Source organism: Arachis hypogaea, chromosome 14, assembly GCF_003086295.3.
Source record: "Arachis hypogaea cultivar Tifrunner chromosome 14, arahy.Tifrunner.gnm2.J5K5, whole genome shotgun sequence".
NCBI classification, from domain to species: domain Eukaryota; kingdom Viridiplantae; phylum Streptophyta; class Magnoliopsida; order Fabales; family Fabaceae; genus Arachis; species Arachis hypogaea.
In genome coordinates, this window is record NC_092049.1 from 283,142 (window position 1) to 302,757 (window position 19,616).

General features: G+C 33.9%; 3 protein-coding genes across 3 annotated transcripts; all 3 read left to right on the forward strand.

Annotated features, from left to right (window-relative positions):
- The first annotated feature begins 1,660 nt into the window (after positions 1–1,660).
- On the forward strand, positions 1,661–2,427 carry LOC112740756 (uncharacterized). Its single transcript, XM_025789353.3, has one exon. It carries the CDS (start codon positions 1,736–1,738, stop codon positions 2,228–2,230), a length of 495 nt encoding a protein of 164 aa, XP_025645138.1. The 5' UTR covers positions 1,661–1,735; the 3' UTR covers positions 2,231–2,427.
- A 5,809-nt stretch (positions 2,428–8,236) lies between these two features.
- On the forward strand, positions 8,237–9,084 carry LOC112740757 (pectinesterase inhibitor 3). The gene has a single exon (XM_025789354.3). The coding sequence runs from the start codon at positions 8,299–8,301 to the stop codon at positions 8,890–8,892; it is 594 nt and encodes a 197-aa protein (XP_025645139.1). The 5' UTR covers positions 8,237–8,298; the 3' UTR covers positions 8,893–9,084.
- Positions 9,085–10,278: 1,194 nt separating this feature from the next.
- LOC112740758 (uncharacterized) lies at positions 10,279–19,557 on the forward strand. The gene is made up of 18 exons (XM_025789355.3): positions 10,279–11,426; positions 11,750–12,275; positions 12,444–12,704; positions 12,971–13,062; positions 13,524–13,733; positions 13,819–14,217; positions 15,223–15,401; positions 15,483–15,576; positions 15,681–15,737; positions 16,092–16,232; positions 16,376–16,447; positions 16,982–17,095; positions 17,271–17,432; positions 17,531–17,662; positions 17,807–17,908; positions 17,991–18,070; positions 18,388–18,513; positions 18,713–19,557. Exons 1-18 carry the CDS (start codon positions 10,926–10,928, stop codon positions 19,284–19,286), a joined length of 3,822 nt encoding a protein of 1,273 aa, XP_025645140.1. The 5' UTR covers positions 10,279–10,925; the 3' UTR covers positions 19,287–19,557.
- The last annotated feature ends 59 nt before the right edge of the window (positions 19,558–19,616 follow it).

Here is a 19,616-nt window from a genome sequence, read left to right on the forward strand (position 1 = left end):
TAAAATTTATAATAACAATCATTAAATTCGTCTATCGTAAAATTAGAATTAAGGGTTTGAGATAGATAAAATTAAATTATGACTTATAAAAAAAATATCAAGTTATAATGTAACTGATCAATATCACCCGTTTATTTTTTTCAAAATATATCAGATTTATCAAAATAATCTGACAATAAGTAAATTATTATTGAACAACGAACTATCTTAAATTTATATATTACTACCTTTATATTTATCAAAATATTATATATACATAATAATACTAATACACTTAAATTAATTAAGGTGATTAAATATTGTGTTTTATTTCTTAATACATGATCTTGAGTGCATAAAGTTTTTTTGTTTTTTTTAAAGTAAAACATTATTCATATATACCGCAACATATATCCATTTGAAAACCTTTTAATTTCTCTTCCTTTGGTTGTTGCCATAATAAAACAAACCGTGTATCCTATTTTTTTTTTTTTATCAGAGCAGGTTAGAACAATTATTCTATCACTCGTTCTTTATTTTTGGACGGGATTATTCTATGTGTTTAAATGGAGGAGAGTTCTGAGTTAGAGATAATGGACGGTGCTTTGACGGTCCAGTAGTGGTCGTCACTTACACCCCACTAACCTTATATATACTTAAAAGGCAACTACTCTAATGAAGATGCCAAAAATATCTTCTCATGATGATTCTTATTTAAAAAGTGTAACTTATTTATTTAGCAACACTTTAAATAAAAATAACACTTTTACTTTAAATAAAATCAAGCCCTACAATCTATCATCCAATGATCAAAATTATATATCTTTACACGATGATAATCATAAAATCAAGCCTTAACACTTTTACTTAAAAAGCTTAAGGATAATATATATAGTGATTACATTGTTACTTATATGAAAATTTGGAAACTCAAATAAATAATCATCTCTTCATATAGCATGCATAGTTATTATTTTTTATTATTATTTTTAATTATTAATTTAATTTCTTTAATTTAATAATTTAATAACATATTTTATTTTATATTTTTAAATATTAATAATTAATTAATAATTAAAAATATTAAATTCTAATAATTTTTTAATATTTTTTACTTTAATTAATATATAATGGTTGTTACGATGAAGGGTCAAATTATCATAGAAATAGTAATTAAACATGAAAAAAGTCTAAGAAGACAATATTTTTATCAAAATCTGGCTAGCAAAAAAAAAATAATTTTTTATTATTAGATGATTATTATTAATGATTAATTGATGTATACAAATAACAAATATATTGGCCCTAATATTTCTCTTAAACATGCATATGCGAAGAATTAATTAATGAAAAAGTCTAGGGAGTCAGCAATTTTTGTGCTTTGCGGCCAACACTTAACCATAAAAAAAAAAATTGAGTGATCTCCCACCATTGGATGTAATCTCACACCATTAAAAAGATTATTAATGGCCAATTGATGGTTACAAAACACAAAAGTTACTGCCCCTAACACTACTTGAATAATAAGAAAAAAAAAAAACTATAAATGTATATGTGTATCCGTGGAAGGTAAACTAAACACAAATGTTTAATATTATTTAATTAAGGTTTAATTTTGTTGGACACATAAAATAGAGAAGATGATGACACTCTTAGCTTATTGTTGTGTCTATAAATATAGTAAGTAGCATAATTGAATCCCAAAGCTAAGTGAGCATCTTAAGAGAAGATTCCATTTCGAGGTCCCGTGTTGAAGATGATGAGCCTATTGGAAGATTCTGGTAATCTGGAAGCTCTAACTTTGAATTACTTTGCTATCAACAACTTATGGACATGGCTTGCCGTTATAACCGCTGCTCTAAGCTTCTGGAAGATTCGTGTCTCCGCTAACTCTCCTCACCTCACGGACCTTCACGCCGTCCCTCACCACCCACCTCATGATGATCGTGATGACCCGCCGTCTGTCCCGACTCTTGTTTTTGCCAACGTTGACGTTGACGGACCCACAAAAGGGAAGTTTACCGTGTATTACGAGGACGATGATGACGTGGCACGCGAGAGCCACCAGGAGTTATTAACGGAGTGGCACGGCGGCTGCGAGTCGGAGTGGTGGGAGAGTTGGGAACGGTTGTTGAAGTTGAGAGTTGGAGAGAACCAGAACGGTTGGTACACGTGGCAGGATTTAACGGCGATTAACGGCAACGTTGTTAGATTATGGGATGGAGAGTTCCCGTTGAAGAATAATAATTAGAGATGAATTAATCATTTAGATTAATAATGAGATGTATGTATGGGTTAATAATTAGATTATTAATTAGGATCTCTCCATCAACAGCGAGAGATTAATAATATGTATATATGTTGCAGCAGTGGATTTGGTTGCTTCTTAATTATTGTGGAATTCTAATTAATTAAACGCAGTGTATAAAGCATACATACTTTTGCGAACGGCTTTTTTATCTCTTCGCTGCTTATTCGTTTCTTATATTATTGGGGGAAAGAGTGAAGATCAGGCAACAAAATTGTTAATCATATTGATGAAATAAAATAAAAATATTTAGTTACGTTGTCGAATAGTATATAATGGTTTATATATGTTTGAGCTGGGAAGAGCGCAATAATGGATCATTATCACTTTTCATTTGGACCAATTAAGTGGGAGATCGAGTAGTATATGCTAAAACCAACCAATGGGTATAATAAGTTTATGAGAAAGTCTAGGGCCAATACTTTTATTAAAATTTTGGTCAATATTTAATAAATAAAAAAAAAAATTTTATATTATTAGATAAAATTTTATACCATTAAAAATATTAATAATAATTAATTAATAGTTACAAATCACAAAATTTACTATCCTAGCATTCTTCTAAATTTATTACTGGGATCGAATTCCCACAGCTTTGCGTTTTGTGGTAAACAAATTAAAACAACAAAAATTGGGTAATATTCTCAATCACCTTCCGAATATGCCAATATGCACAATAATTACTCAGATATTTATATATAATAATAAGTTAATAACTGCTTATAAGTACAAAAACAGAAAAAATGGGAGACCTAATAAATTGTCAAATAGGTTTGTCGTATGGTCAGTCTCAAACTGCTCGAGATTATAAAAAAAATATAGATAAACAATGAAATTATTAAATAATATAAATAATGAATATTGATATATCGAATGTTTAATTCATTAAGTGTGTGGATGGTTATTTTAATATTAAAATTTATATAAGTAATTTAGATGTGCAGTATATTTTTATTTTATTGAGCCAATTTTAAAATTTATTGTTCATATTATTTACAAAAGTCATTGTTTTATTGTGATCCATCAGCTTATTATATCAAATTGTGTTTGTTGGAAAATCACGTATTAATTTAAAGATGATTTGTTTGTTACTACATATATTTTATTTTATAGATAATAATTTCAGTATACCTGGTCTACCTACCTTTGCCATTATATGTGAACCAAATAACATGAGTACTAATAAATATATAATTTAATAGGTAAGCAAAGAGAGATGGGTTATTATGTTGTCCATATATACCTACACAGTTATATTTATTAAGACAAATTTATGTTATGAATACTTATTATGATGATAGTGAAGTGAAGCCACAGAGTTAATTAACTCGAACGGTAGCCACTAGCCCCCACGGAACTAGTGGCTCGTCAGCAATCAGCATTCAAATTTGGATGGACAAAACTGTTATACACTTATACGGTTATATATTACGCAAGTTTTGATATCCACACAATTTTCTCCTATTACTAAACCCTCTTAATGAAAACTTATACATATAAGACACATTGTTGGAACATATTTGGAATCTCTCAATTTACGAAATTTATTATTAGTGATAGAATTCCAATTGAATTATTGGTGCTTAACGCCGAGCGCTGAGATCAATGATATATGAATGGATGAGGTAACTACTCTCTTATTTCTTGTCTGCCATATATATATATATATATATATATATATATAGGGGAAAAAAAAGAAACAAAAGAAAGCATATATTAATATTTGGATAATTGGATCCACTAGCTTTTTGATTTAGTCTTATGTATTATCGCACATTATGAGAATATTCTTTAAATCCTATCGAGAATGATTGCAAATGGATGGTGGGGGATCAGGTGTATGACAAGACTGATCAGCTTGGAAATGAAGCAATAACGATCAAGTATATTTCGCTATCGGAAATCATAGAGATTGATATTAATAATACACAATTTTTTTAACCGGCAGCTATATTTTTAATGAATTTAATTTTAATATACTCATAATATAAAAAATACAGTACAGTCGTGCAATTACGCAGTACATCAAAATTAATTTCATTTTCAATTGGAGTAACAAATTAACAATGTTGGTTTTAGACCGAGAATACATGGTCAGAGTTAATGCTAAGAAGCTAAGGAACTTCTTAATCCTTATTTACAACTGTATTGGAGTTTTACACCCAAATAAAAAAAATAAATAAATAAAAGCTTAATTAGGATAATGATGATCAGATATATCATGATGTAGGCTAGTCAAATGATTATCTTTCTTAGCTTTTCATCCTTTTTTAAGGATACTTAATTAATTAGTCACTGGTTAACTCTTCTTTACGTTGAAAGCCATTTACCAACAATCTTATTATATTATTAATCATTAATCATTATTCCAATAAAAAAAATAACTAGTCATATCTATTAGAAAAAATATAAGTAACCAACAAGATTTTTGAATAATGTGTAAACAATGTAAATTAATAAGATTAAAATAATAAATTTAATTAGTAACATTAAATTAGGATGTAGTATATTTTTATTTGATTAGTAATTATTCATGTTCAAAATTTTCATTGTTTACCTAGCACTTCCCTATCTATTATATTGTTGGCACAACAGCTATTAGTTGCGTGCAATTAGCGACAACTGACTCTGTCTAATCTCAGTTCAATTAGGTATGAAAAGTTGGAATGCATGGTCTAATAAAGTTCGATTTAAATGACTATATTAGTCCTTTAATTCTGTAGAGAACAAATGAATAATCTGCTGATTAGACTAGAACAAAAGTTTCATACGCAAATTGGTGACCCGAGAAGCCCAGAAAAACAAGGCATACGAATTTTGATCCTAAAAGCAAAAGGGAAAAAGTATGAAAAAAAAAAACAAGAGGAAATACTTAGTGGGTGTTAAGTGCTTAACGGAATTGGGCCGGTGAGGTCCTCGTTATTATAATCCTAAAAATTCGAGTTACATCAAGACCAAAAAAAAAAAATCGAGATACATCATACATTCCTATTTATTAAGTGTTTTAAGAGAAATGCAATTGGTCTTTTAAATTTTCAATTTTTTAATTTAAATATCTACTTTTTTAAGAAGTTATTTGATTTTTATTATTTTTTTAAATTAAATAATAGATAATTTTTTAAAAAAATACGTAATTGCAATTTAATTAAGGCCAAAAGAAAGAGAAATTTTAAAAGATATAGTACTTTTGTCTTTCCAAACATTTTTAAAAATATAATCTCTTCCCTCTCTAATATTCTAGACTTGGGTAGGTCTTGGTCTTTTTATTATTCTTTCCTATCAAAGGAACTCTCTTAACTAATTCTGTAATTAAATCTTGGTTGCAACTTGCAAGATCTTTCAATCAAAGCTCAAGATTGAGTACATGTGATTCGTTTTTGTATTATTAGTTACTTAATTGCGTGTAATTAAGAACTAACTATAAAAAAATAATTATATTATGTAACTAACAAGAATTTAGTCAAAAACAAGTTGACAAGTATTGTTAACTCACTCGTCCGCTTAAGCAAGTGTTGAGGGGTTTGAATTTCGCTTTGTGCATGTAGTAATCCATTAGCTTACGATAGACCCTTAAAAGGAACTCAAATTCATGATGGATTAGTTATTAACCTGTTGAGTTGGAAAATACTGTGGATAACAAAAAAAAAAGTATTTTTAAACTATATTTTATATTTATTACAGTTATTTAGAAATTATTTATCTATAGTTTTTCTAAAAAAATTCGGCACTTGAGTGAATAAATCCCTTAATTAAATCCCTTTGATTTAGCTTAGATTTGAAAACTATAAATAAATAAAGTACTACTATCTATGATTTGTGCAAATTAAAACGATTGTCTTACATCTACATCTTGCATGCAAATTGGTAACTACCAAGTAGCCGTTTATTGGGGATTGCGCACTCTAATTAATGATGCTTAGCTTTGACCTACAATTTATTATTTCTTTCACCATTTTTCATGCATCATATAGTTCCTCCATGTCGCTAATTGACTTATGCAAGTGTGCAACTTTAGATTTTAGTGTCGGCAATTCCCTGTATTAAGCGATACAAAGTTTGTATTATTTCCTTTTTTTTTTTTTTCAAATAGCAAAGTAAGCTTTAATTACTGATGATAATGATACTTATATAGCTTCTTGTGAACTAAATAATTCTCCAACTTTAAAGGTTTTATTCATAACCTTGTTTATTGAAAAAGGAAAACTACCAAAAGTATCTATAAAATTTACGAACGCTGACAAAAGTACCCATAAACTAAGGAAATTAATGATGTCCATGAAAAATGAGTTCCGTACGACAAAAGTATCCAAACCCTAATTTTTTGTTGAATTTTTAATAAAATTTTCAAACTACTCCACCCTCATCCTCAACCTCAACTCACTTTTTCAACCTTCCATAACCCAACCTGCACCTTTAAAATCCTTGCCATAGAGTCCAAAACTACTCCTACAACAGACCAGGCCAAAATCAATGGTGGTGGTGGTGGTAGAAGATCGGACCTCAACTGGTTTAGTCATAAATTTACTAAATTCTCTTTTTGCATGCAGCACCACCACGAACACTTTCTCTTCTTAGGTGTGCGACGACAGTGTTCTCCTTGGCTGGGTTAGGCGCGCCACGACAACGTTCTCCTTAGCTAGAACAGGCGCGGCATGGTGCCATTCTCCTTAGGTTGGGTCACAGGCGCGCGATGAAGGTGTTATAGTCACCTTAAGAGTGAGAGGGGAAGCAATGAGAGGGGAGGAGATTGGCGGTGATAGGTAGGTGGGTGGCAGACGGCAGTGAAGAAGTAGGAGGAGAGTTATGTGACTTTGTGAGAGTTTTTGAGAGGAGGAGAAGTGAGGAGAGAGAAAGAAGTGAGAAAGAGAGGGAGTGATGATAGAATGGGATTAGAATGGAGTAGTTTGAGAATTTTATTAAAAAATTAATAAAAAATTAAGGTTTTGATATTTTTGTCGTACGAAATCCATCTTTCATGGGTACAATGTTAATTTTTTTAGTTTATGGATATTTTCGTCAACGTTCATAAACTTTATGGATACTTTTGGTAGTTTTTCCATTGAAAAACTTCGTTGCTATGTGTCAAACTATGTTCACCTCCAGAGCAAACATATTTTTGAAATTAATATTTTTCGAGATTTTTTAATTTGGAATAAAATAATATTGCATGTTGCATACCTAACATACATTAGTGTTCCTTGGTAGTAAAGAATAATGGGTGCATCAAAATCGAAGAACCACGGTGTTCTCCGCTCCCCACGGGTCTGGCCACTAGCCGGCACAAGTGCATTTATTTAATTTCTTTATTATTATTGCACTCAAAATTAATATATACTAGACCCTTTTCCTTTTCAACAAAATGAAAGACAATAAGTAAAAAGATTAAAGAGCACGCTTTCTTAATAATAGTATTTACTGTCACATTTGTAACTTATGTCGGTGAAGGTTTATCGTTAACTGGAAGAATATGAAAACTAAGTTCGTTTGGAAAGCATACGATACAAATAGCAGTGTTTATGATAAAATAATTTTAAGGGAAAATATGAGGAGCCAATGGAATATTTATATAATGTGCACAATGGAGATTTAGAGAGTATTAGAGATATAATCATTAGTGTTATTTTTTTCCATCAGTTGAAGTTTTTGGGACGAGTGGTATCATGCATGGTATTAGAGTGCTAGATCCGAAAGGTCAAGAGTTTGAATCTTAGTGAACTCCAAAATCAGTTTAAACTTTTGGAAAGATGTTTATTATTGTTAGTACTCGGATGATTATTCTAGATAATACGAGGGATGTTCATTTTGTAACTTAATAGCCCATTGTACACATTGTACAAATAATCCATTGTCTCCCTAGCGGCATCCTAATTTTAATTAATTAATTAATTAATTATTAATTACTACTTAAGTACCTAGTAGTAGCGCTATATAAAAGGCCCTTTGCATGCATATATGTAGCACCATCCACACTTCCAATTAACGTCGCAACACACCAAACACTAAGAAAGAATATGCAAACACATAACGGAAATTACCAATCTATCCTCGTGCTCATCTTGTTTGTGTCGTCGTTCTCGGCGACGGCGCAAGATCTGCTCCGTTCATCGTGCAGCCACGCAAGGTACCCCGCGCTCTGCATCAAAACCCTATCTCCATACGCCACTGGTTCCGCCACCCCCATGGATCTGGCTCAAGCCGCTGTTAGGGTTAGCCTGGCTCGCTCTCGCTCACTCTCCACATATGTTACCACTCTTCAGTCTCAGATGCAGCAACAGGCGCCGCCTTCCACCGACCGAGCCGCTCTCAAGGACTGCGTGCTTCAGATCGCCGACTCCGTGGATGAGTTGACTCGGACGCTGACCGAGTTGAAGAACATGCGGGTGGGAACGGCGTCGTTCCAGTGGCACCTGAGTAACGCGCGGACATGGACTAGCACCTCCTTGACCAACTGTTACTCTTGCATCAGCGGATTTGGCGGCCGCGACGGCAAGGTTGGGTTGGACGTGAAGCAGAGAGTGAACAGCGTAGGAATGCTCACCAGCAACGCGCTTTACCTCATCACCCGAATCGGTGGTGATGATAATGGCGTTGGTGGAGGAAACTGATGATCATCAACATTTCTTTTTTCGCATGCATGCATGTACAATCCTTGTGACCATTAGCTACTGCGATTGATTAGTGCGTAAAAGTTTTTCTACTAATCAAGGTCTAAGCTTTTTTTTTTTTTCTTATTCCCGTTAATTATACTTTGTAATGATGGTTTTTCCTATATAATATAGTGTAAATTTACTTCCGTATTTCATTCTCTATACATATATCAACGTTTCGCAAGAATTATATTATTAATTATCAGTATATTAATTTTTTCGTTTAACTTAATTGCTTTTAAATCGACAAATTAATAGTATGTATGGTTTGGCAACCAATAATTTGGTCCCTGAAAATTCATGTAATATATATCAATTTAGGTTTTGAAAGTTGTGTTTGTGTGTGATATATTCATGTATTGTAATGATGCATGGATGGTTAGGCTTTTTGAAGGAAAAAGTAGTAAAATATAACGAGAAATGGTTAGACTTTTAAAGGAAACAATAGTAAAATATATAACAATAGATGGTTGGGGTTTTGAAAGGAAAATTAATAAAATATAAAGATAGATGATTGGATTTTTTTAAGGGAAAGTAATAATTTATTAGTAATAATATTAAATGTATATTAAAATTAATTATTAAAAATAATTATTAGTATAAAATATATATTAAAATTAAATTAAATAATATATATTTATATATAAATATATAATAATTAATTTTAGTATACAAATAATATTTTTATTTATCAGTATAATTAATTAAGCCACACTCTCTTTCAAAAACCCAATCATCTAGTTACATTTTATTTACTACGTACTTTTCCTTTTTAAAAAAGCTAACCATCTATTATTACATATATCTTTCGGAGATTTAAAAGAATAACACTTTTGCTTAAGTTTTTTAGAGGCTAATAAGCATATGTGTTGCAAGTTTTTTTACGAATTAGTTGATATATACTATAACTTTACAGTAGTGACTAATTGCTCATATTACACGCATAGTGTACTAATCTTAGCTTAAATAAATTCGATCAGTAGTTTTCATAGTAATATATTTTATTGGGATTTTGTCTTTTTCTAGCTGATCTGCTTAAAATTAATAACCTGTGGAAAGGCCTGTATCAAAAAATTAAATCAAATGAGAAGCATAAATTCAGTCACATGACTCGTGATGACTCCTATTGAGTGTTGACTAATAAATATCATAAGAAATATTCAAGTAGCTTCTTATGTGTGCTGTGCCGCCCCAAGTTGGAACATGTGTTTTTGCTACTATATTATAAGTTTATACCAGTACCTGCTACCTTGTAATCCGGAAGGATATGCACAACTTGGAAGATATAATTGAATAAACAAATAACATTGTGATATATATGAAATTAATTCCAATATACCATTCATGTAAAATTTTCTGTATTATCGATTATTTGTATTTGATAAATTAAGTTTTTCTGAAACAAATCAAAACAAATATTTTCAAGATACACCATGAAAATTTGTATAAATGCATCTCATATGAAACTTTTTATATTAAATTTACTTTTGAAAATTTTCACCCAATTTATATTCTCAACCAAATATACTATGGATCAATTTTGTTCTCTCTAAATCGAAATCAAGATATCTAGTATCTACCACCAGTTCACATGATCGATGGAGATCAGTTTTTTTGTTGTTTGGTATTGCAAGATCATATATATATATATATAGAGCGTTTTTTTTTTTGGACATATATATGGAGCGTTTTTAGGTCTGTGGTCCGAAGGTTAATAAAAAATTGAACATTTCATTGTGGATTTTTGTTGGACTGGGCCGAAAGGCCCAATGTTTCCCGCGAATCCATAACGTACCGTTAGTTAGCCGCCATTAAGAAGAAGGAGCAAAAAACAATAACGGATAGCAATAAGTTGTACGGCCCAAAAGGGGTTCTAATTTATTAACCTCTCACTTTACTTGCATCTCTCGTTGAGTGCTTAAACCTCTGCTGCTGCCGGAGCTAGGGTTTTACTGCACTTTCCGGTGATTAATCCGATTACATCATCCTCCATGGACGACTTCGAGATGGACGCACCATCCATCTTCGGGGAAGGTTCGAACGATGATTTCTGCGACTCAATCCTCTCTCGCTTATCCGGCTCCACCAAGGAAAGCCACTTGCATCTCTGCGCCGTAGTCGGTGCCATGTCTCAGGAGCTCAAGGACCAAAAACTCCCCTCCTCCCCTGTCGCTTATTTTGGCGCTGCATGCTCCTCCCTGGACCGCATATCAGTGGAACCCGATCCTCCCAGCCACGTCATCGGTGCCCTCCTCACCGTTATATCCCTCCTCATTCCGAGAGTGCCCGCTGCGGTGCTGAAGAAGCAGAGGGAATTCTTGTCGGGCCTGGTGGAGCGAGTTCTTCGGTCGTTGGTGGCATCAGAAATTGTCATGGTTTCAGGATTAAAGTGCCTTTCACATTTGTTGATTAGAAGGGACAGTGTGGATTGGTCGGATGTGTCTCGGTTGTTCAATGAGTTGTTGAGGTTCCTTACTGATTCACAACCTAAGGTATATTAGCTTCTCTGTAAAAACAAAATCCGAATTTGCAGTTTGTGAAAATCAATGGATATGGGGGCGATAGGGATACCATGATAAAGCTTTCACAGTGATGAGGATATTGTTGTGTGCTATGTCCCCAAGTTCTTACAACTTTTATACTTAGTTGATCCTGTTCTAATAAGAATGGTACATTACCTATGGTTGGGTCTTGCATATAGCTTCTGTTCCGCTTTAAGATTTCTGCCTCTGTTCTTGATTATAAGGATACTGAATGCTTGCTAAACTACGGTGCATATTCGAATCTTGTGTGTGCTAACTAAATCTTTTAACAGGTTAGAAGGCAATCTCATTTGTGTCTTCGTGACGTTTTGCTGAACTTCCAAAATTCTTCTCTCTTGGCCTCCGCAAGTGAGGGAGTCAGAAAACTTCTGCAAAGGTCTATTCTGCTGGCTGGTGGAGCAGATGCTAATGCCAGCGAAGGAACTGTTGGAGCCCAGCAGGTTCTGTATATTCTTGATGCCTTGAAAGAAAGTCTTCCCTTCTTGTCACTGAATGACAAGACCACCATTCTCCAGCACTACAAAAAACTCTTGGATTTGCATCAACCTCTAGTCACAAGGCGCATAACAGATGGCTTGAGTTTTCTTTGTCTCTACCCAACATCAGAAGTTCCGCCCGACCCATTACTTGAGTTGTTATGCTCGTTGGCTCATTCTATCTCATCAAATGAGACTTCCGGAGATGGAATGACATTTACATCTACTGCTCGCTTGCTTGCTACTGGAATGAATAAAATTTATTTGCGCAACAGGGATATATGTGTGGTTAAGCTCCCTCTTGTCTTTAATGCTCTCAAAGGTAAGATATCATACCCCCTTTTCCTTTTTGAATGATTTAATTATGTTGCGCTTCTTAATGCTCTCTATGTGCACATGTTCATGGTTTGTGCACGCATGTGTGTTCAAATGTGCTTACCTGTTTCCAAAGGTACTTCCTCAAGTATTGTTTTTTCCTTTGAATATGCAGATATTTTGGCATCTGAACATGAAGAGGCAATATATGCAGCCACTGATGCCTTTAAGAGCATGATTAACTCTTGTATTGATGCAAGGTTGATTATGCAGGGAGTGGATCAGATCTCTTGCAGTAATGACAGAGAACCGAGGAAGTCAGGACCAACCATTATTGAAAAATGCTGTGCAACTATTGAGAGCTTACTTGATTACCACTATATTGCTGTCCGGGACAGAGTATTACAAGTTGTTTCAGCTATGTTTAATAAATTAGGTACTTTGTTTGCTGTCAGATTTCACTCTTCTTTTTTGCACTGATAACCTTTTGCTTGGTGGTGATTAGACTAAGAGAGGCCAGCTAGTATTCTTTCTAATATAAGAATTATGCTTATGGTTTAATTTGTCTAAATCATGGATGGCGTGTTTAATTTGCCTATATTTGTTTCACCTCTGTTTTTGAGTCGGTTTTTGTAATCTTGTTATTTAAAATGTATATACTGCAAATTACTTATATTCGGGAATTTGCTATCATCAATACAGGAAACAGTTCTCCTTATTTTATGAGAGGAATACTCAAAAACCTAGTAGATGTGCAAAAGCTACATGATGAAGATTTTCCCTTTAAGAAACAGGTCTGTTATATTCCTATTGAAACATTCTGTTTTGTCTTAGTTTGAATGGTTTTCCATTAGAGTTGACTAGGAAAAAGTTGTACATATTTTGTATTCTATTATAATATTGAAGGTTTGAAACTTTAAAGTGACTGGGTTGGTTTTAGCAACCATTTTATTTCTAGGTTACAAATCTTCGATTTGCAAAGGTAATTAGTTTTGATAGGGACATTTGGTGCTGTCAATGCTGCTGAATTCGTGCTTAGCAAATAACAGAATAGCTGCTCTGTGCTGCAAACTTCTGTTGATTTTTATATTTATTATGATTTTTCGAGAATTGGGAGCAAACCCTTTGACTCAGTTTCTTTCTTAGCCTATTTGCCCATTAGTATGTTGTTGACAAGATTCTGGAACTATTTTTTATGTTATAGTTTTCTTTGGGCAACTGATTACTTATGTATAGTACATTCTACATCTTGTAGCTGCATGAATGCTTTGGATCAGCTCTTGCTGCAATGGGACCTGAACGATTGTTGTCCTTTATACCTCTGAATTTGGAAGCTGAGGACTTGTCAGATGCAAATATCTGGCTGTTTCCAATCCTGAAACAGTATATTATTGGTGCCCGTTTAAATTATTTTAAAGATGAAATCTTACCTATGATTGAACGTATAAGGGAGAAGGCTCGAAAGGTGGGAAACAATTTATTATTTATTTATGAGTTGCAGTATTAGCCTCCTGCAGAGATTTTCGTTACTTACTTTCTCTGTTTTGCAGCTTGAGAAGCAAGGTTTCAATGTTTCATCAAGGAATGCAGATGCTCTTGCTTACTCTTTGTGGTCCTTGCTGCCTTCATTTTGTAACTATCCTGTGGACACTGCTGAATGTTTCGTGAATCTACAAGGACATTTATGCAGAGAGATAAAAGAGGAACCTGACGTTCGTGGAATAATATGCAATAGCTTGCAGCTTCTGATTCAGCAAAATAAGAATGCTGAGGAAGCAAATAACACAGATTTTGATGGGCAAGATATGGACAAACAAGGTCTTGTCTGTTATTCTCAACAGGTTGCCAAGGACAATTTGAACGTGCTGAAGTCATCTGCAAAGCACTTACTAGTTGCTCTGGCAGATGTATTCCTGAAGCCCTCAAAAGATGACGGTGGTTGTTTGCAGGTACTAAACTTTGTAAATTGGAAATTGTCTCTTTAGTGTTCAGCAGTGGTGCAGTAATTATGCATCCCTAAATGACTAGTGTATCGCAACATAGAAGATAATTTATAATTAGATGTTAGACATTCTGTTTATGTGGTGGGTCTGTGATAGTTCCCTCTACTTTGTTCGCTACATGTGATATTCATCATTATCATAATTTATTTGTTCTAGAATATTCCGATACTTTGTTTGCCATGTAATGCTTATAGGGAATCCTTATTTGTGTAACTTGGTTGCGGCATTTATGTTTTTCTGTACAATCACTTTGATAGGAGTGATAGAGACTGTATGTTTATTGGAGAAATATTTGGACTATTCAAAAGCATTAGTTAACACTGTATGTTTAGTAAAAACAGCAAGTTCATGTGCTTGTGCTATCAATTTAAAAAAATTAGGGTGCTTTTGAAAGCATCTATGAAAATATTTTTCAAAGCTTGCTTGTTCCTTTCAAAATTAAAAAGTCCAATATAACCTTATCCGTTAATGAATATCTGGACACATTCTAACTTTTTATTATATTTGTGTCTATTAAAGTCATTTTAAATTTTAAAGCAATTTTACCAAGCACTATTATTATAGCTTGTACTTATTGAAGAATACTTCTATTTTGTTTTACCAAATATATTTGCTGCAACTTTTGAAAAGCCATATTTGAAAAAACAAGAAAAATAAGCAACTTCAAAGCAAAAACTTTACCAAACCCATCTTATGTCAGTGGCAAAGGATCTCCCTCCACCAGTGTGAAAATGAAGCATGTTTTTTGCATACTGTTATTTAATTGTTTAGTCTTTCTATAGACAATTTGTTTGGTATATCAATATTTCATGGTATGCTGTATCCATTTAGTGATTATGCTAACTGGACTTGTCTTTAGATTCTTCATTGTCTTTGAATTGAATGGATAATTTATTTGTTACATTTGGCTGGTGCAACAAGTTTATAGAGATGGTTTTGGTCCATTTGCAGCGTACTATTGGTGATATTGCTTCCATAGCAGATAACACGGTTGTGGGGAATTTACTCATCCGCAGAATGAGAGAGATGGGAAAACGCCTTAAAGATGCTGGCAGAGTAGACAATTCCCAGAATTTCAGTTCTATGCAGATTGATGAAGCGTCAAAAGAAATTTCTTCATTAGTTATCAAGTATCCACAGTCATCTATTTCGTGAATTGTGTATATATGGATTTACTTCGTAAAGTTGTAACATATTTCTTTCTATCCCAGGGCACAGTACGTTGATTTTGCAGTTTCCCTGTTGCCTGGTTTAACGGCTGAAGGGATTGATGCATTATATGATGTAATAAAGCCAGCCTTAAAGGTCTGACCAAGTAAAAGTGTATTTAACTTAGTTCTATTATAGTAGTTCCCCCAACCCCCTTTCACATTTGAAGTTAGAAGTATTATAGTTTTAATTAATTGCAGGATGCCGAAGGTGTCATGCAGAAGAAGGCATACAAAGCACTTTCAATCATTCTCAAGGTAGTCTATACAACATTTGACTTGGTTTTCTGGTTAACCAAAAGTCTGGGTTGATGTGGTTAAAGCATATTCCTGAAAAAGTATTGATGCTGTATGAGCTGTAGCTACAATGCTTCAATTTGTGCTGTTATTTGATGGGGATGCATAATATTGTTGAAAGATTGGTTACCTGTCCAATCGTTAAGTTGGAGTTATTCTAAATCTTTCACCACTATATGTTTTCTTTCTTGGATCACTACAAACTACCTTTAATTGGTGTTTTTACTGCTGAACTATATTTCATGTTGTGAATATATTTTCTTTGACAGTGTTTACTATTTTGGCTTAAACATTCTGATTTGTTTTTCTTGACAGAGCTCAGATAGTTTTGTTTCTTCAAAGTTGAAGGAACTTTTTGAGCTGATGGTTGAAATTCTTCATTCATGCCATTTTTCTGCCAAACGTTACAGGCTTGATTGCCTTTACTTCTTAATAATTCATGCTTCAAAGTCTGAGGTATTAAAAAATGTGCTTTTGCTTCTTTCTTTGTTACCTTGAGTTATTTTTGTAATGATACATCTGATAAGCTGTAGAGTTTTTTGCATCACCTAGTGTTACTGTGTGAACGTAAATAATGTGAAAGCATGCATTGCCTACAGGATAGTTTGGAGGACCTGTGGAGAAAAGATGTTGAAGTTTTCCTTGTCGAAATAATAATTGCTGTTAAAGAGGTAATGTGTTAATTGTGGAATGTTCCAAAATGAGTTGGCATGCAATGTCTTCAACTGGCATTTTCCCCTCTAGTTTATGTAGGTATAAGCAACATTTTTCAAGTGTGTGATGTTTTATTTGAATACTAAATGTCTAAATCTGAGCCATCGTCGCAACAGTGCATTGATAAATATTATTGATCAATTTGTATTGGGTTTTTTCTATCATTACAAATGTTGTGGACATTGTTTTTATTGTGTTATTGACGCTGATTTTGAATAAAATCTTGCTTTGTTAATGTATTTATTTCTTCATTTTGGTCTTTGGACCCGTCAAATTCAATACTACCTAGTCGGTCCTTTTTTTTAATATTATGTTGTGGCTGTTCTTGGATTGATCATGTCAATGAACAGTGGGTGATCATTCTTCAATGTGTTTATATGGAGCACTTGGGAATGTTGTTTGGCAAGGACATCAGATTCACCTGAAAATAGTTTCTTAATTCACCTTCATAAGGCTGCTGTGGTGCTAAATTTGGAAGAGTATCTTTGCAGGTTAATAAAAAAACCAGGAACAGGGCTTATGATATACTTGTCCAAATTGGCCATGTACTTGGAGATGAGGAGAGAGGTGGGAACAGCGAAAGATTGCGAGAGTTTTTTGACAAGGTAATATGTAACTTGTGCTTTTACATCTTCATTAGTTTCTTAATAATTGATATCACCTGCACATCCTCTATTTGATGTGATGTACAGTATTTTACTCATCAATCTTTAGTCTTGAACACGTCATTTAATTTCTCCCTCGTTGGATAATGATTTTGTGAGATTTTCATGAGCTCAGATTGCTGGGGGTCTGGGTGGAAAAACTTCACATATGATAAGTGCAGCTGCAAAAAGTTTAGCTCGTTTGTTATACGAATTCTCTGATCTTGTTTTTCCTGCTTTCGACTGGCTCAAATCGACATATCTCCAACTCCCAACAGAAAATAGAGAGATAATTAAGGTCTGTCTTTCTCTATTTGATTGGTTATTGATGATTGAAGGAAAAATGATCTTTTGCCAAACTTCAGGACTAAGTGTGTTTTTCATGTCATGCTGCAGGCGAATTTGGGTTTATTGAAGGTATTAGTAGTCAAATCACAAGCAGAATGGTTAAAAGGGCAGCCCCTACAGATGATGGTGGAAGGTTTGTTGAAGTGGCAAAACAGCACCAAAAATCATTTTAAAGCAAAGGTTGCTTTTGTTATTTTACGTGGTGTTTTTGTCGAAAACTGCAGTTTCATTGATCTGTTATCATGGATGACTGTTGTTTTGTAGATAATGGTGCTTGTTCATGCTGTAAACTGCTAAGTGCTAACACATTCAAATTCTTTGCAGGTTAAACTTCTCTTGGGAATGCTTGTCACAAAGTGTGGACTGGGTGCTGTTAAAGATGTCATACCTGAAGAACATAGGAAACTTCTTACCAACATTCGCAAGGTAATTTGGACAAGCATTATAGTGTATTTTTTTCCTTCCTTTGGAAGAGTTTTTCTGAGATTTTCAATCAATTTCGTAACAGATCCAGGAACGGAAAGAGAGAAAACGGGGTGCTAAATCTGAGGAAACTAAATCACATTTGTCCAAAGCAACCAAGTCCAGGTAACGGTCAAAGTATTTGGTTGCATTGTTAGGGACAGAATAGTTTCAGCACCAGAAACCTATGTTTGTGACTCTTGAATTTCCTACCTAATTTCACATTTGATGTAGTATTGTTTTGCAAGTGTGTATGATTGTTGGGTGTATGAAAGCAAAGTGAATGTTACTTTAGTGACTAACTAGAAAAGCTACACCCAGTATGGTGCACCAAATGCCATTTTAAAACATGTTTGTGCATTAATTTGGCATTGAAGCTGTGATTTTTGTTATTATGCACGATTCTTTTATGCACTGACAAATATATGTAAGCTTATTTTCAGGCAAAGTATGTGGAATCATACAAAAATCTTTTCAGATTTTGATGAAGAAAGTGGCGGGAGTGATGTGGACTATCTAAATGCCAAGACAATCTCTGGAAGGGGCAGACCAGCAGCAACTTCAATGAGGTAAGATGTATCTTCTGACTTGCCCATTCTTATTACTGGCTGGATTCTTTTGCTGATTTTATTATTATTTTTAAGATGTAATGAGTAAATTGGTATAAGATCAAACATTTTGTAAATCTAACTTAATACTGCAAAATGTATTTTGGTTTGTTCTGGAACTTAAAAATGGACTGTTCCCAATTGTTGGTTGTTTCTGTAGGTCCAACACCAGGCTAAAGAAGAATTTGCCTGAGCACTTGTCTGACGAATCAGATGATGAACCGCTTGATCTGCTTGATCGCAAGAAAACATGGTCTGCTCTGAGATCATCTGAGCATCTCAAAAGAAAATCGAGGTCCGAAGATGATGAGATGGAGCTAGATCCCCATGGACGTTTAATTATCCACGAGGAAGGGAAACAGAGGAAGGAAAAACCTGCCGAACCTGAGTACGATGCTAGGAGTGAGCCTGATAGTCACTTGTCTGGGAAGTCTGGGACTAAAGCCCAGAAGCGAAGGAAAACATCAGACTCCGGGTGGGCTTACACGGGGAAGGAATATGCTAGCAAGAAGGCCAGGGGAGATGTGAAGAGGAAGGACAAGCTTGAACCATACGCATACTGGCCACTTGATAGAAAAATGATGAGTCGCCGACCACAGCAGCGTGCTGCAGCGAGAAAGGGTATGTCAAGTGTTGTAAAGATGGCCAAAAAGTTTGAAGGTAAGAGCGCTTCTGGTGTGTTGTCCATGAAGAGCTTGAAACTAAAGAAGAAAGGCAGCAAAAAGAAAATGTGAATAGGGTCAATGTATATTGGTATATCATTGATGAGGTAGATAACCATCCGGCAGTTTTCTTTATTTATGAAATCGATTTTAGTGTTCTCTTGTTTTGTCCTCCGCCAAATGTGTACATCACAAAAATTGATTCTTCAGTAGGTCAGCCAGTTTGAGTAGGCTTCTTGTGTTTGTTCAACAGCAAATGGAAAAACTTTCGGATGTACATTTACTCCTACTCGATTTTGTTTTGTATTTACTCCAATCCGAAGAAAAAGTACCTTTGCATCAAGGATGGATTGCTTTTGGTTAATTTCTCGCATTAAACATGAGCAATATCTCAAGGTTTTT

Coding starts and splice junctions, on each gene's coding strand:
- LOC112740758 (XM_025789355.3), top strand. CDS start 10,926: ATGGACGACTTCGAGATGGACGCACCATCCATCTTCGGGGAAGGTTCG. Junction 13,063..13,523: donor ATTTTCCCTTTAAGAAACAG/GTCTGTTATATT, acceptor TACATCTTGTAG/CTGCATGAATGCTTTGGATC. Junction 16,233..16,375: donor TTCATGCTTCAAAGTCTGAG/GTATTAAAAAAT, acceptor CATTGCCTACAG/GATAGTTTGGAGGACCTGTG.
- LOC112740757 (XM_025789354.3), top strand. CDS start 8,299: ATGCAAACACATAACGGAAATTACCAATCTATCCTCGTGCTCATCTTG.
- LOC112740756 (XM_025789353.3), top strand. CDS start 1,736: ATGATGAGCCTATTGGAAGATTCTGGTAATCTGGAAGCTCTAACTTTG.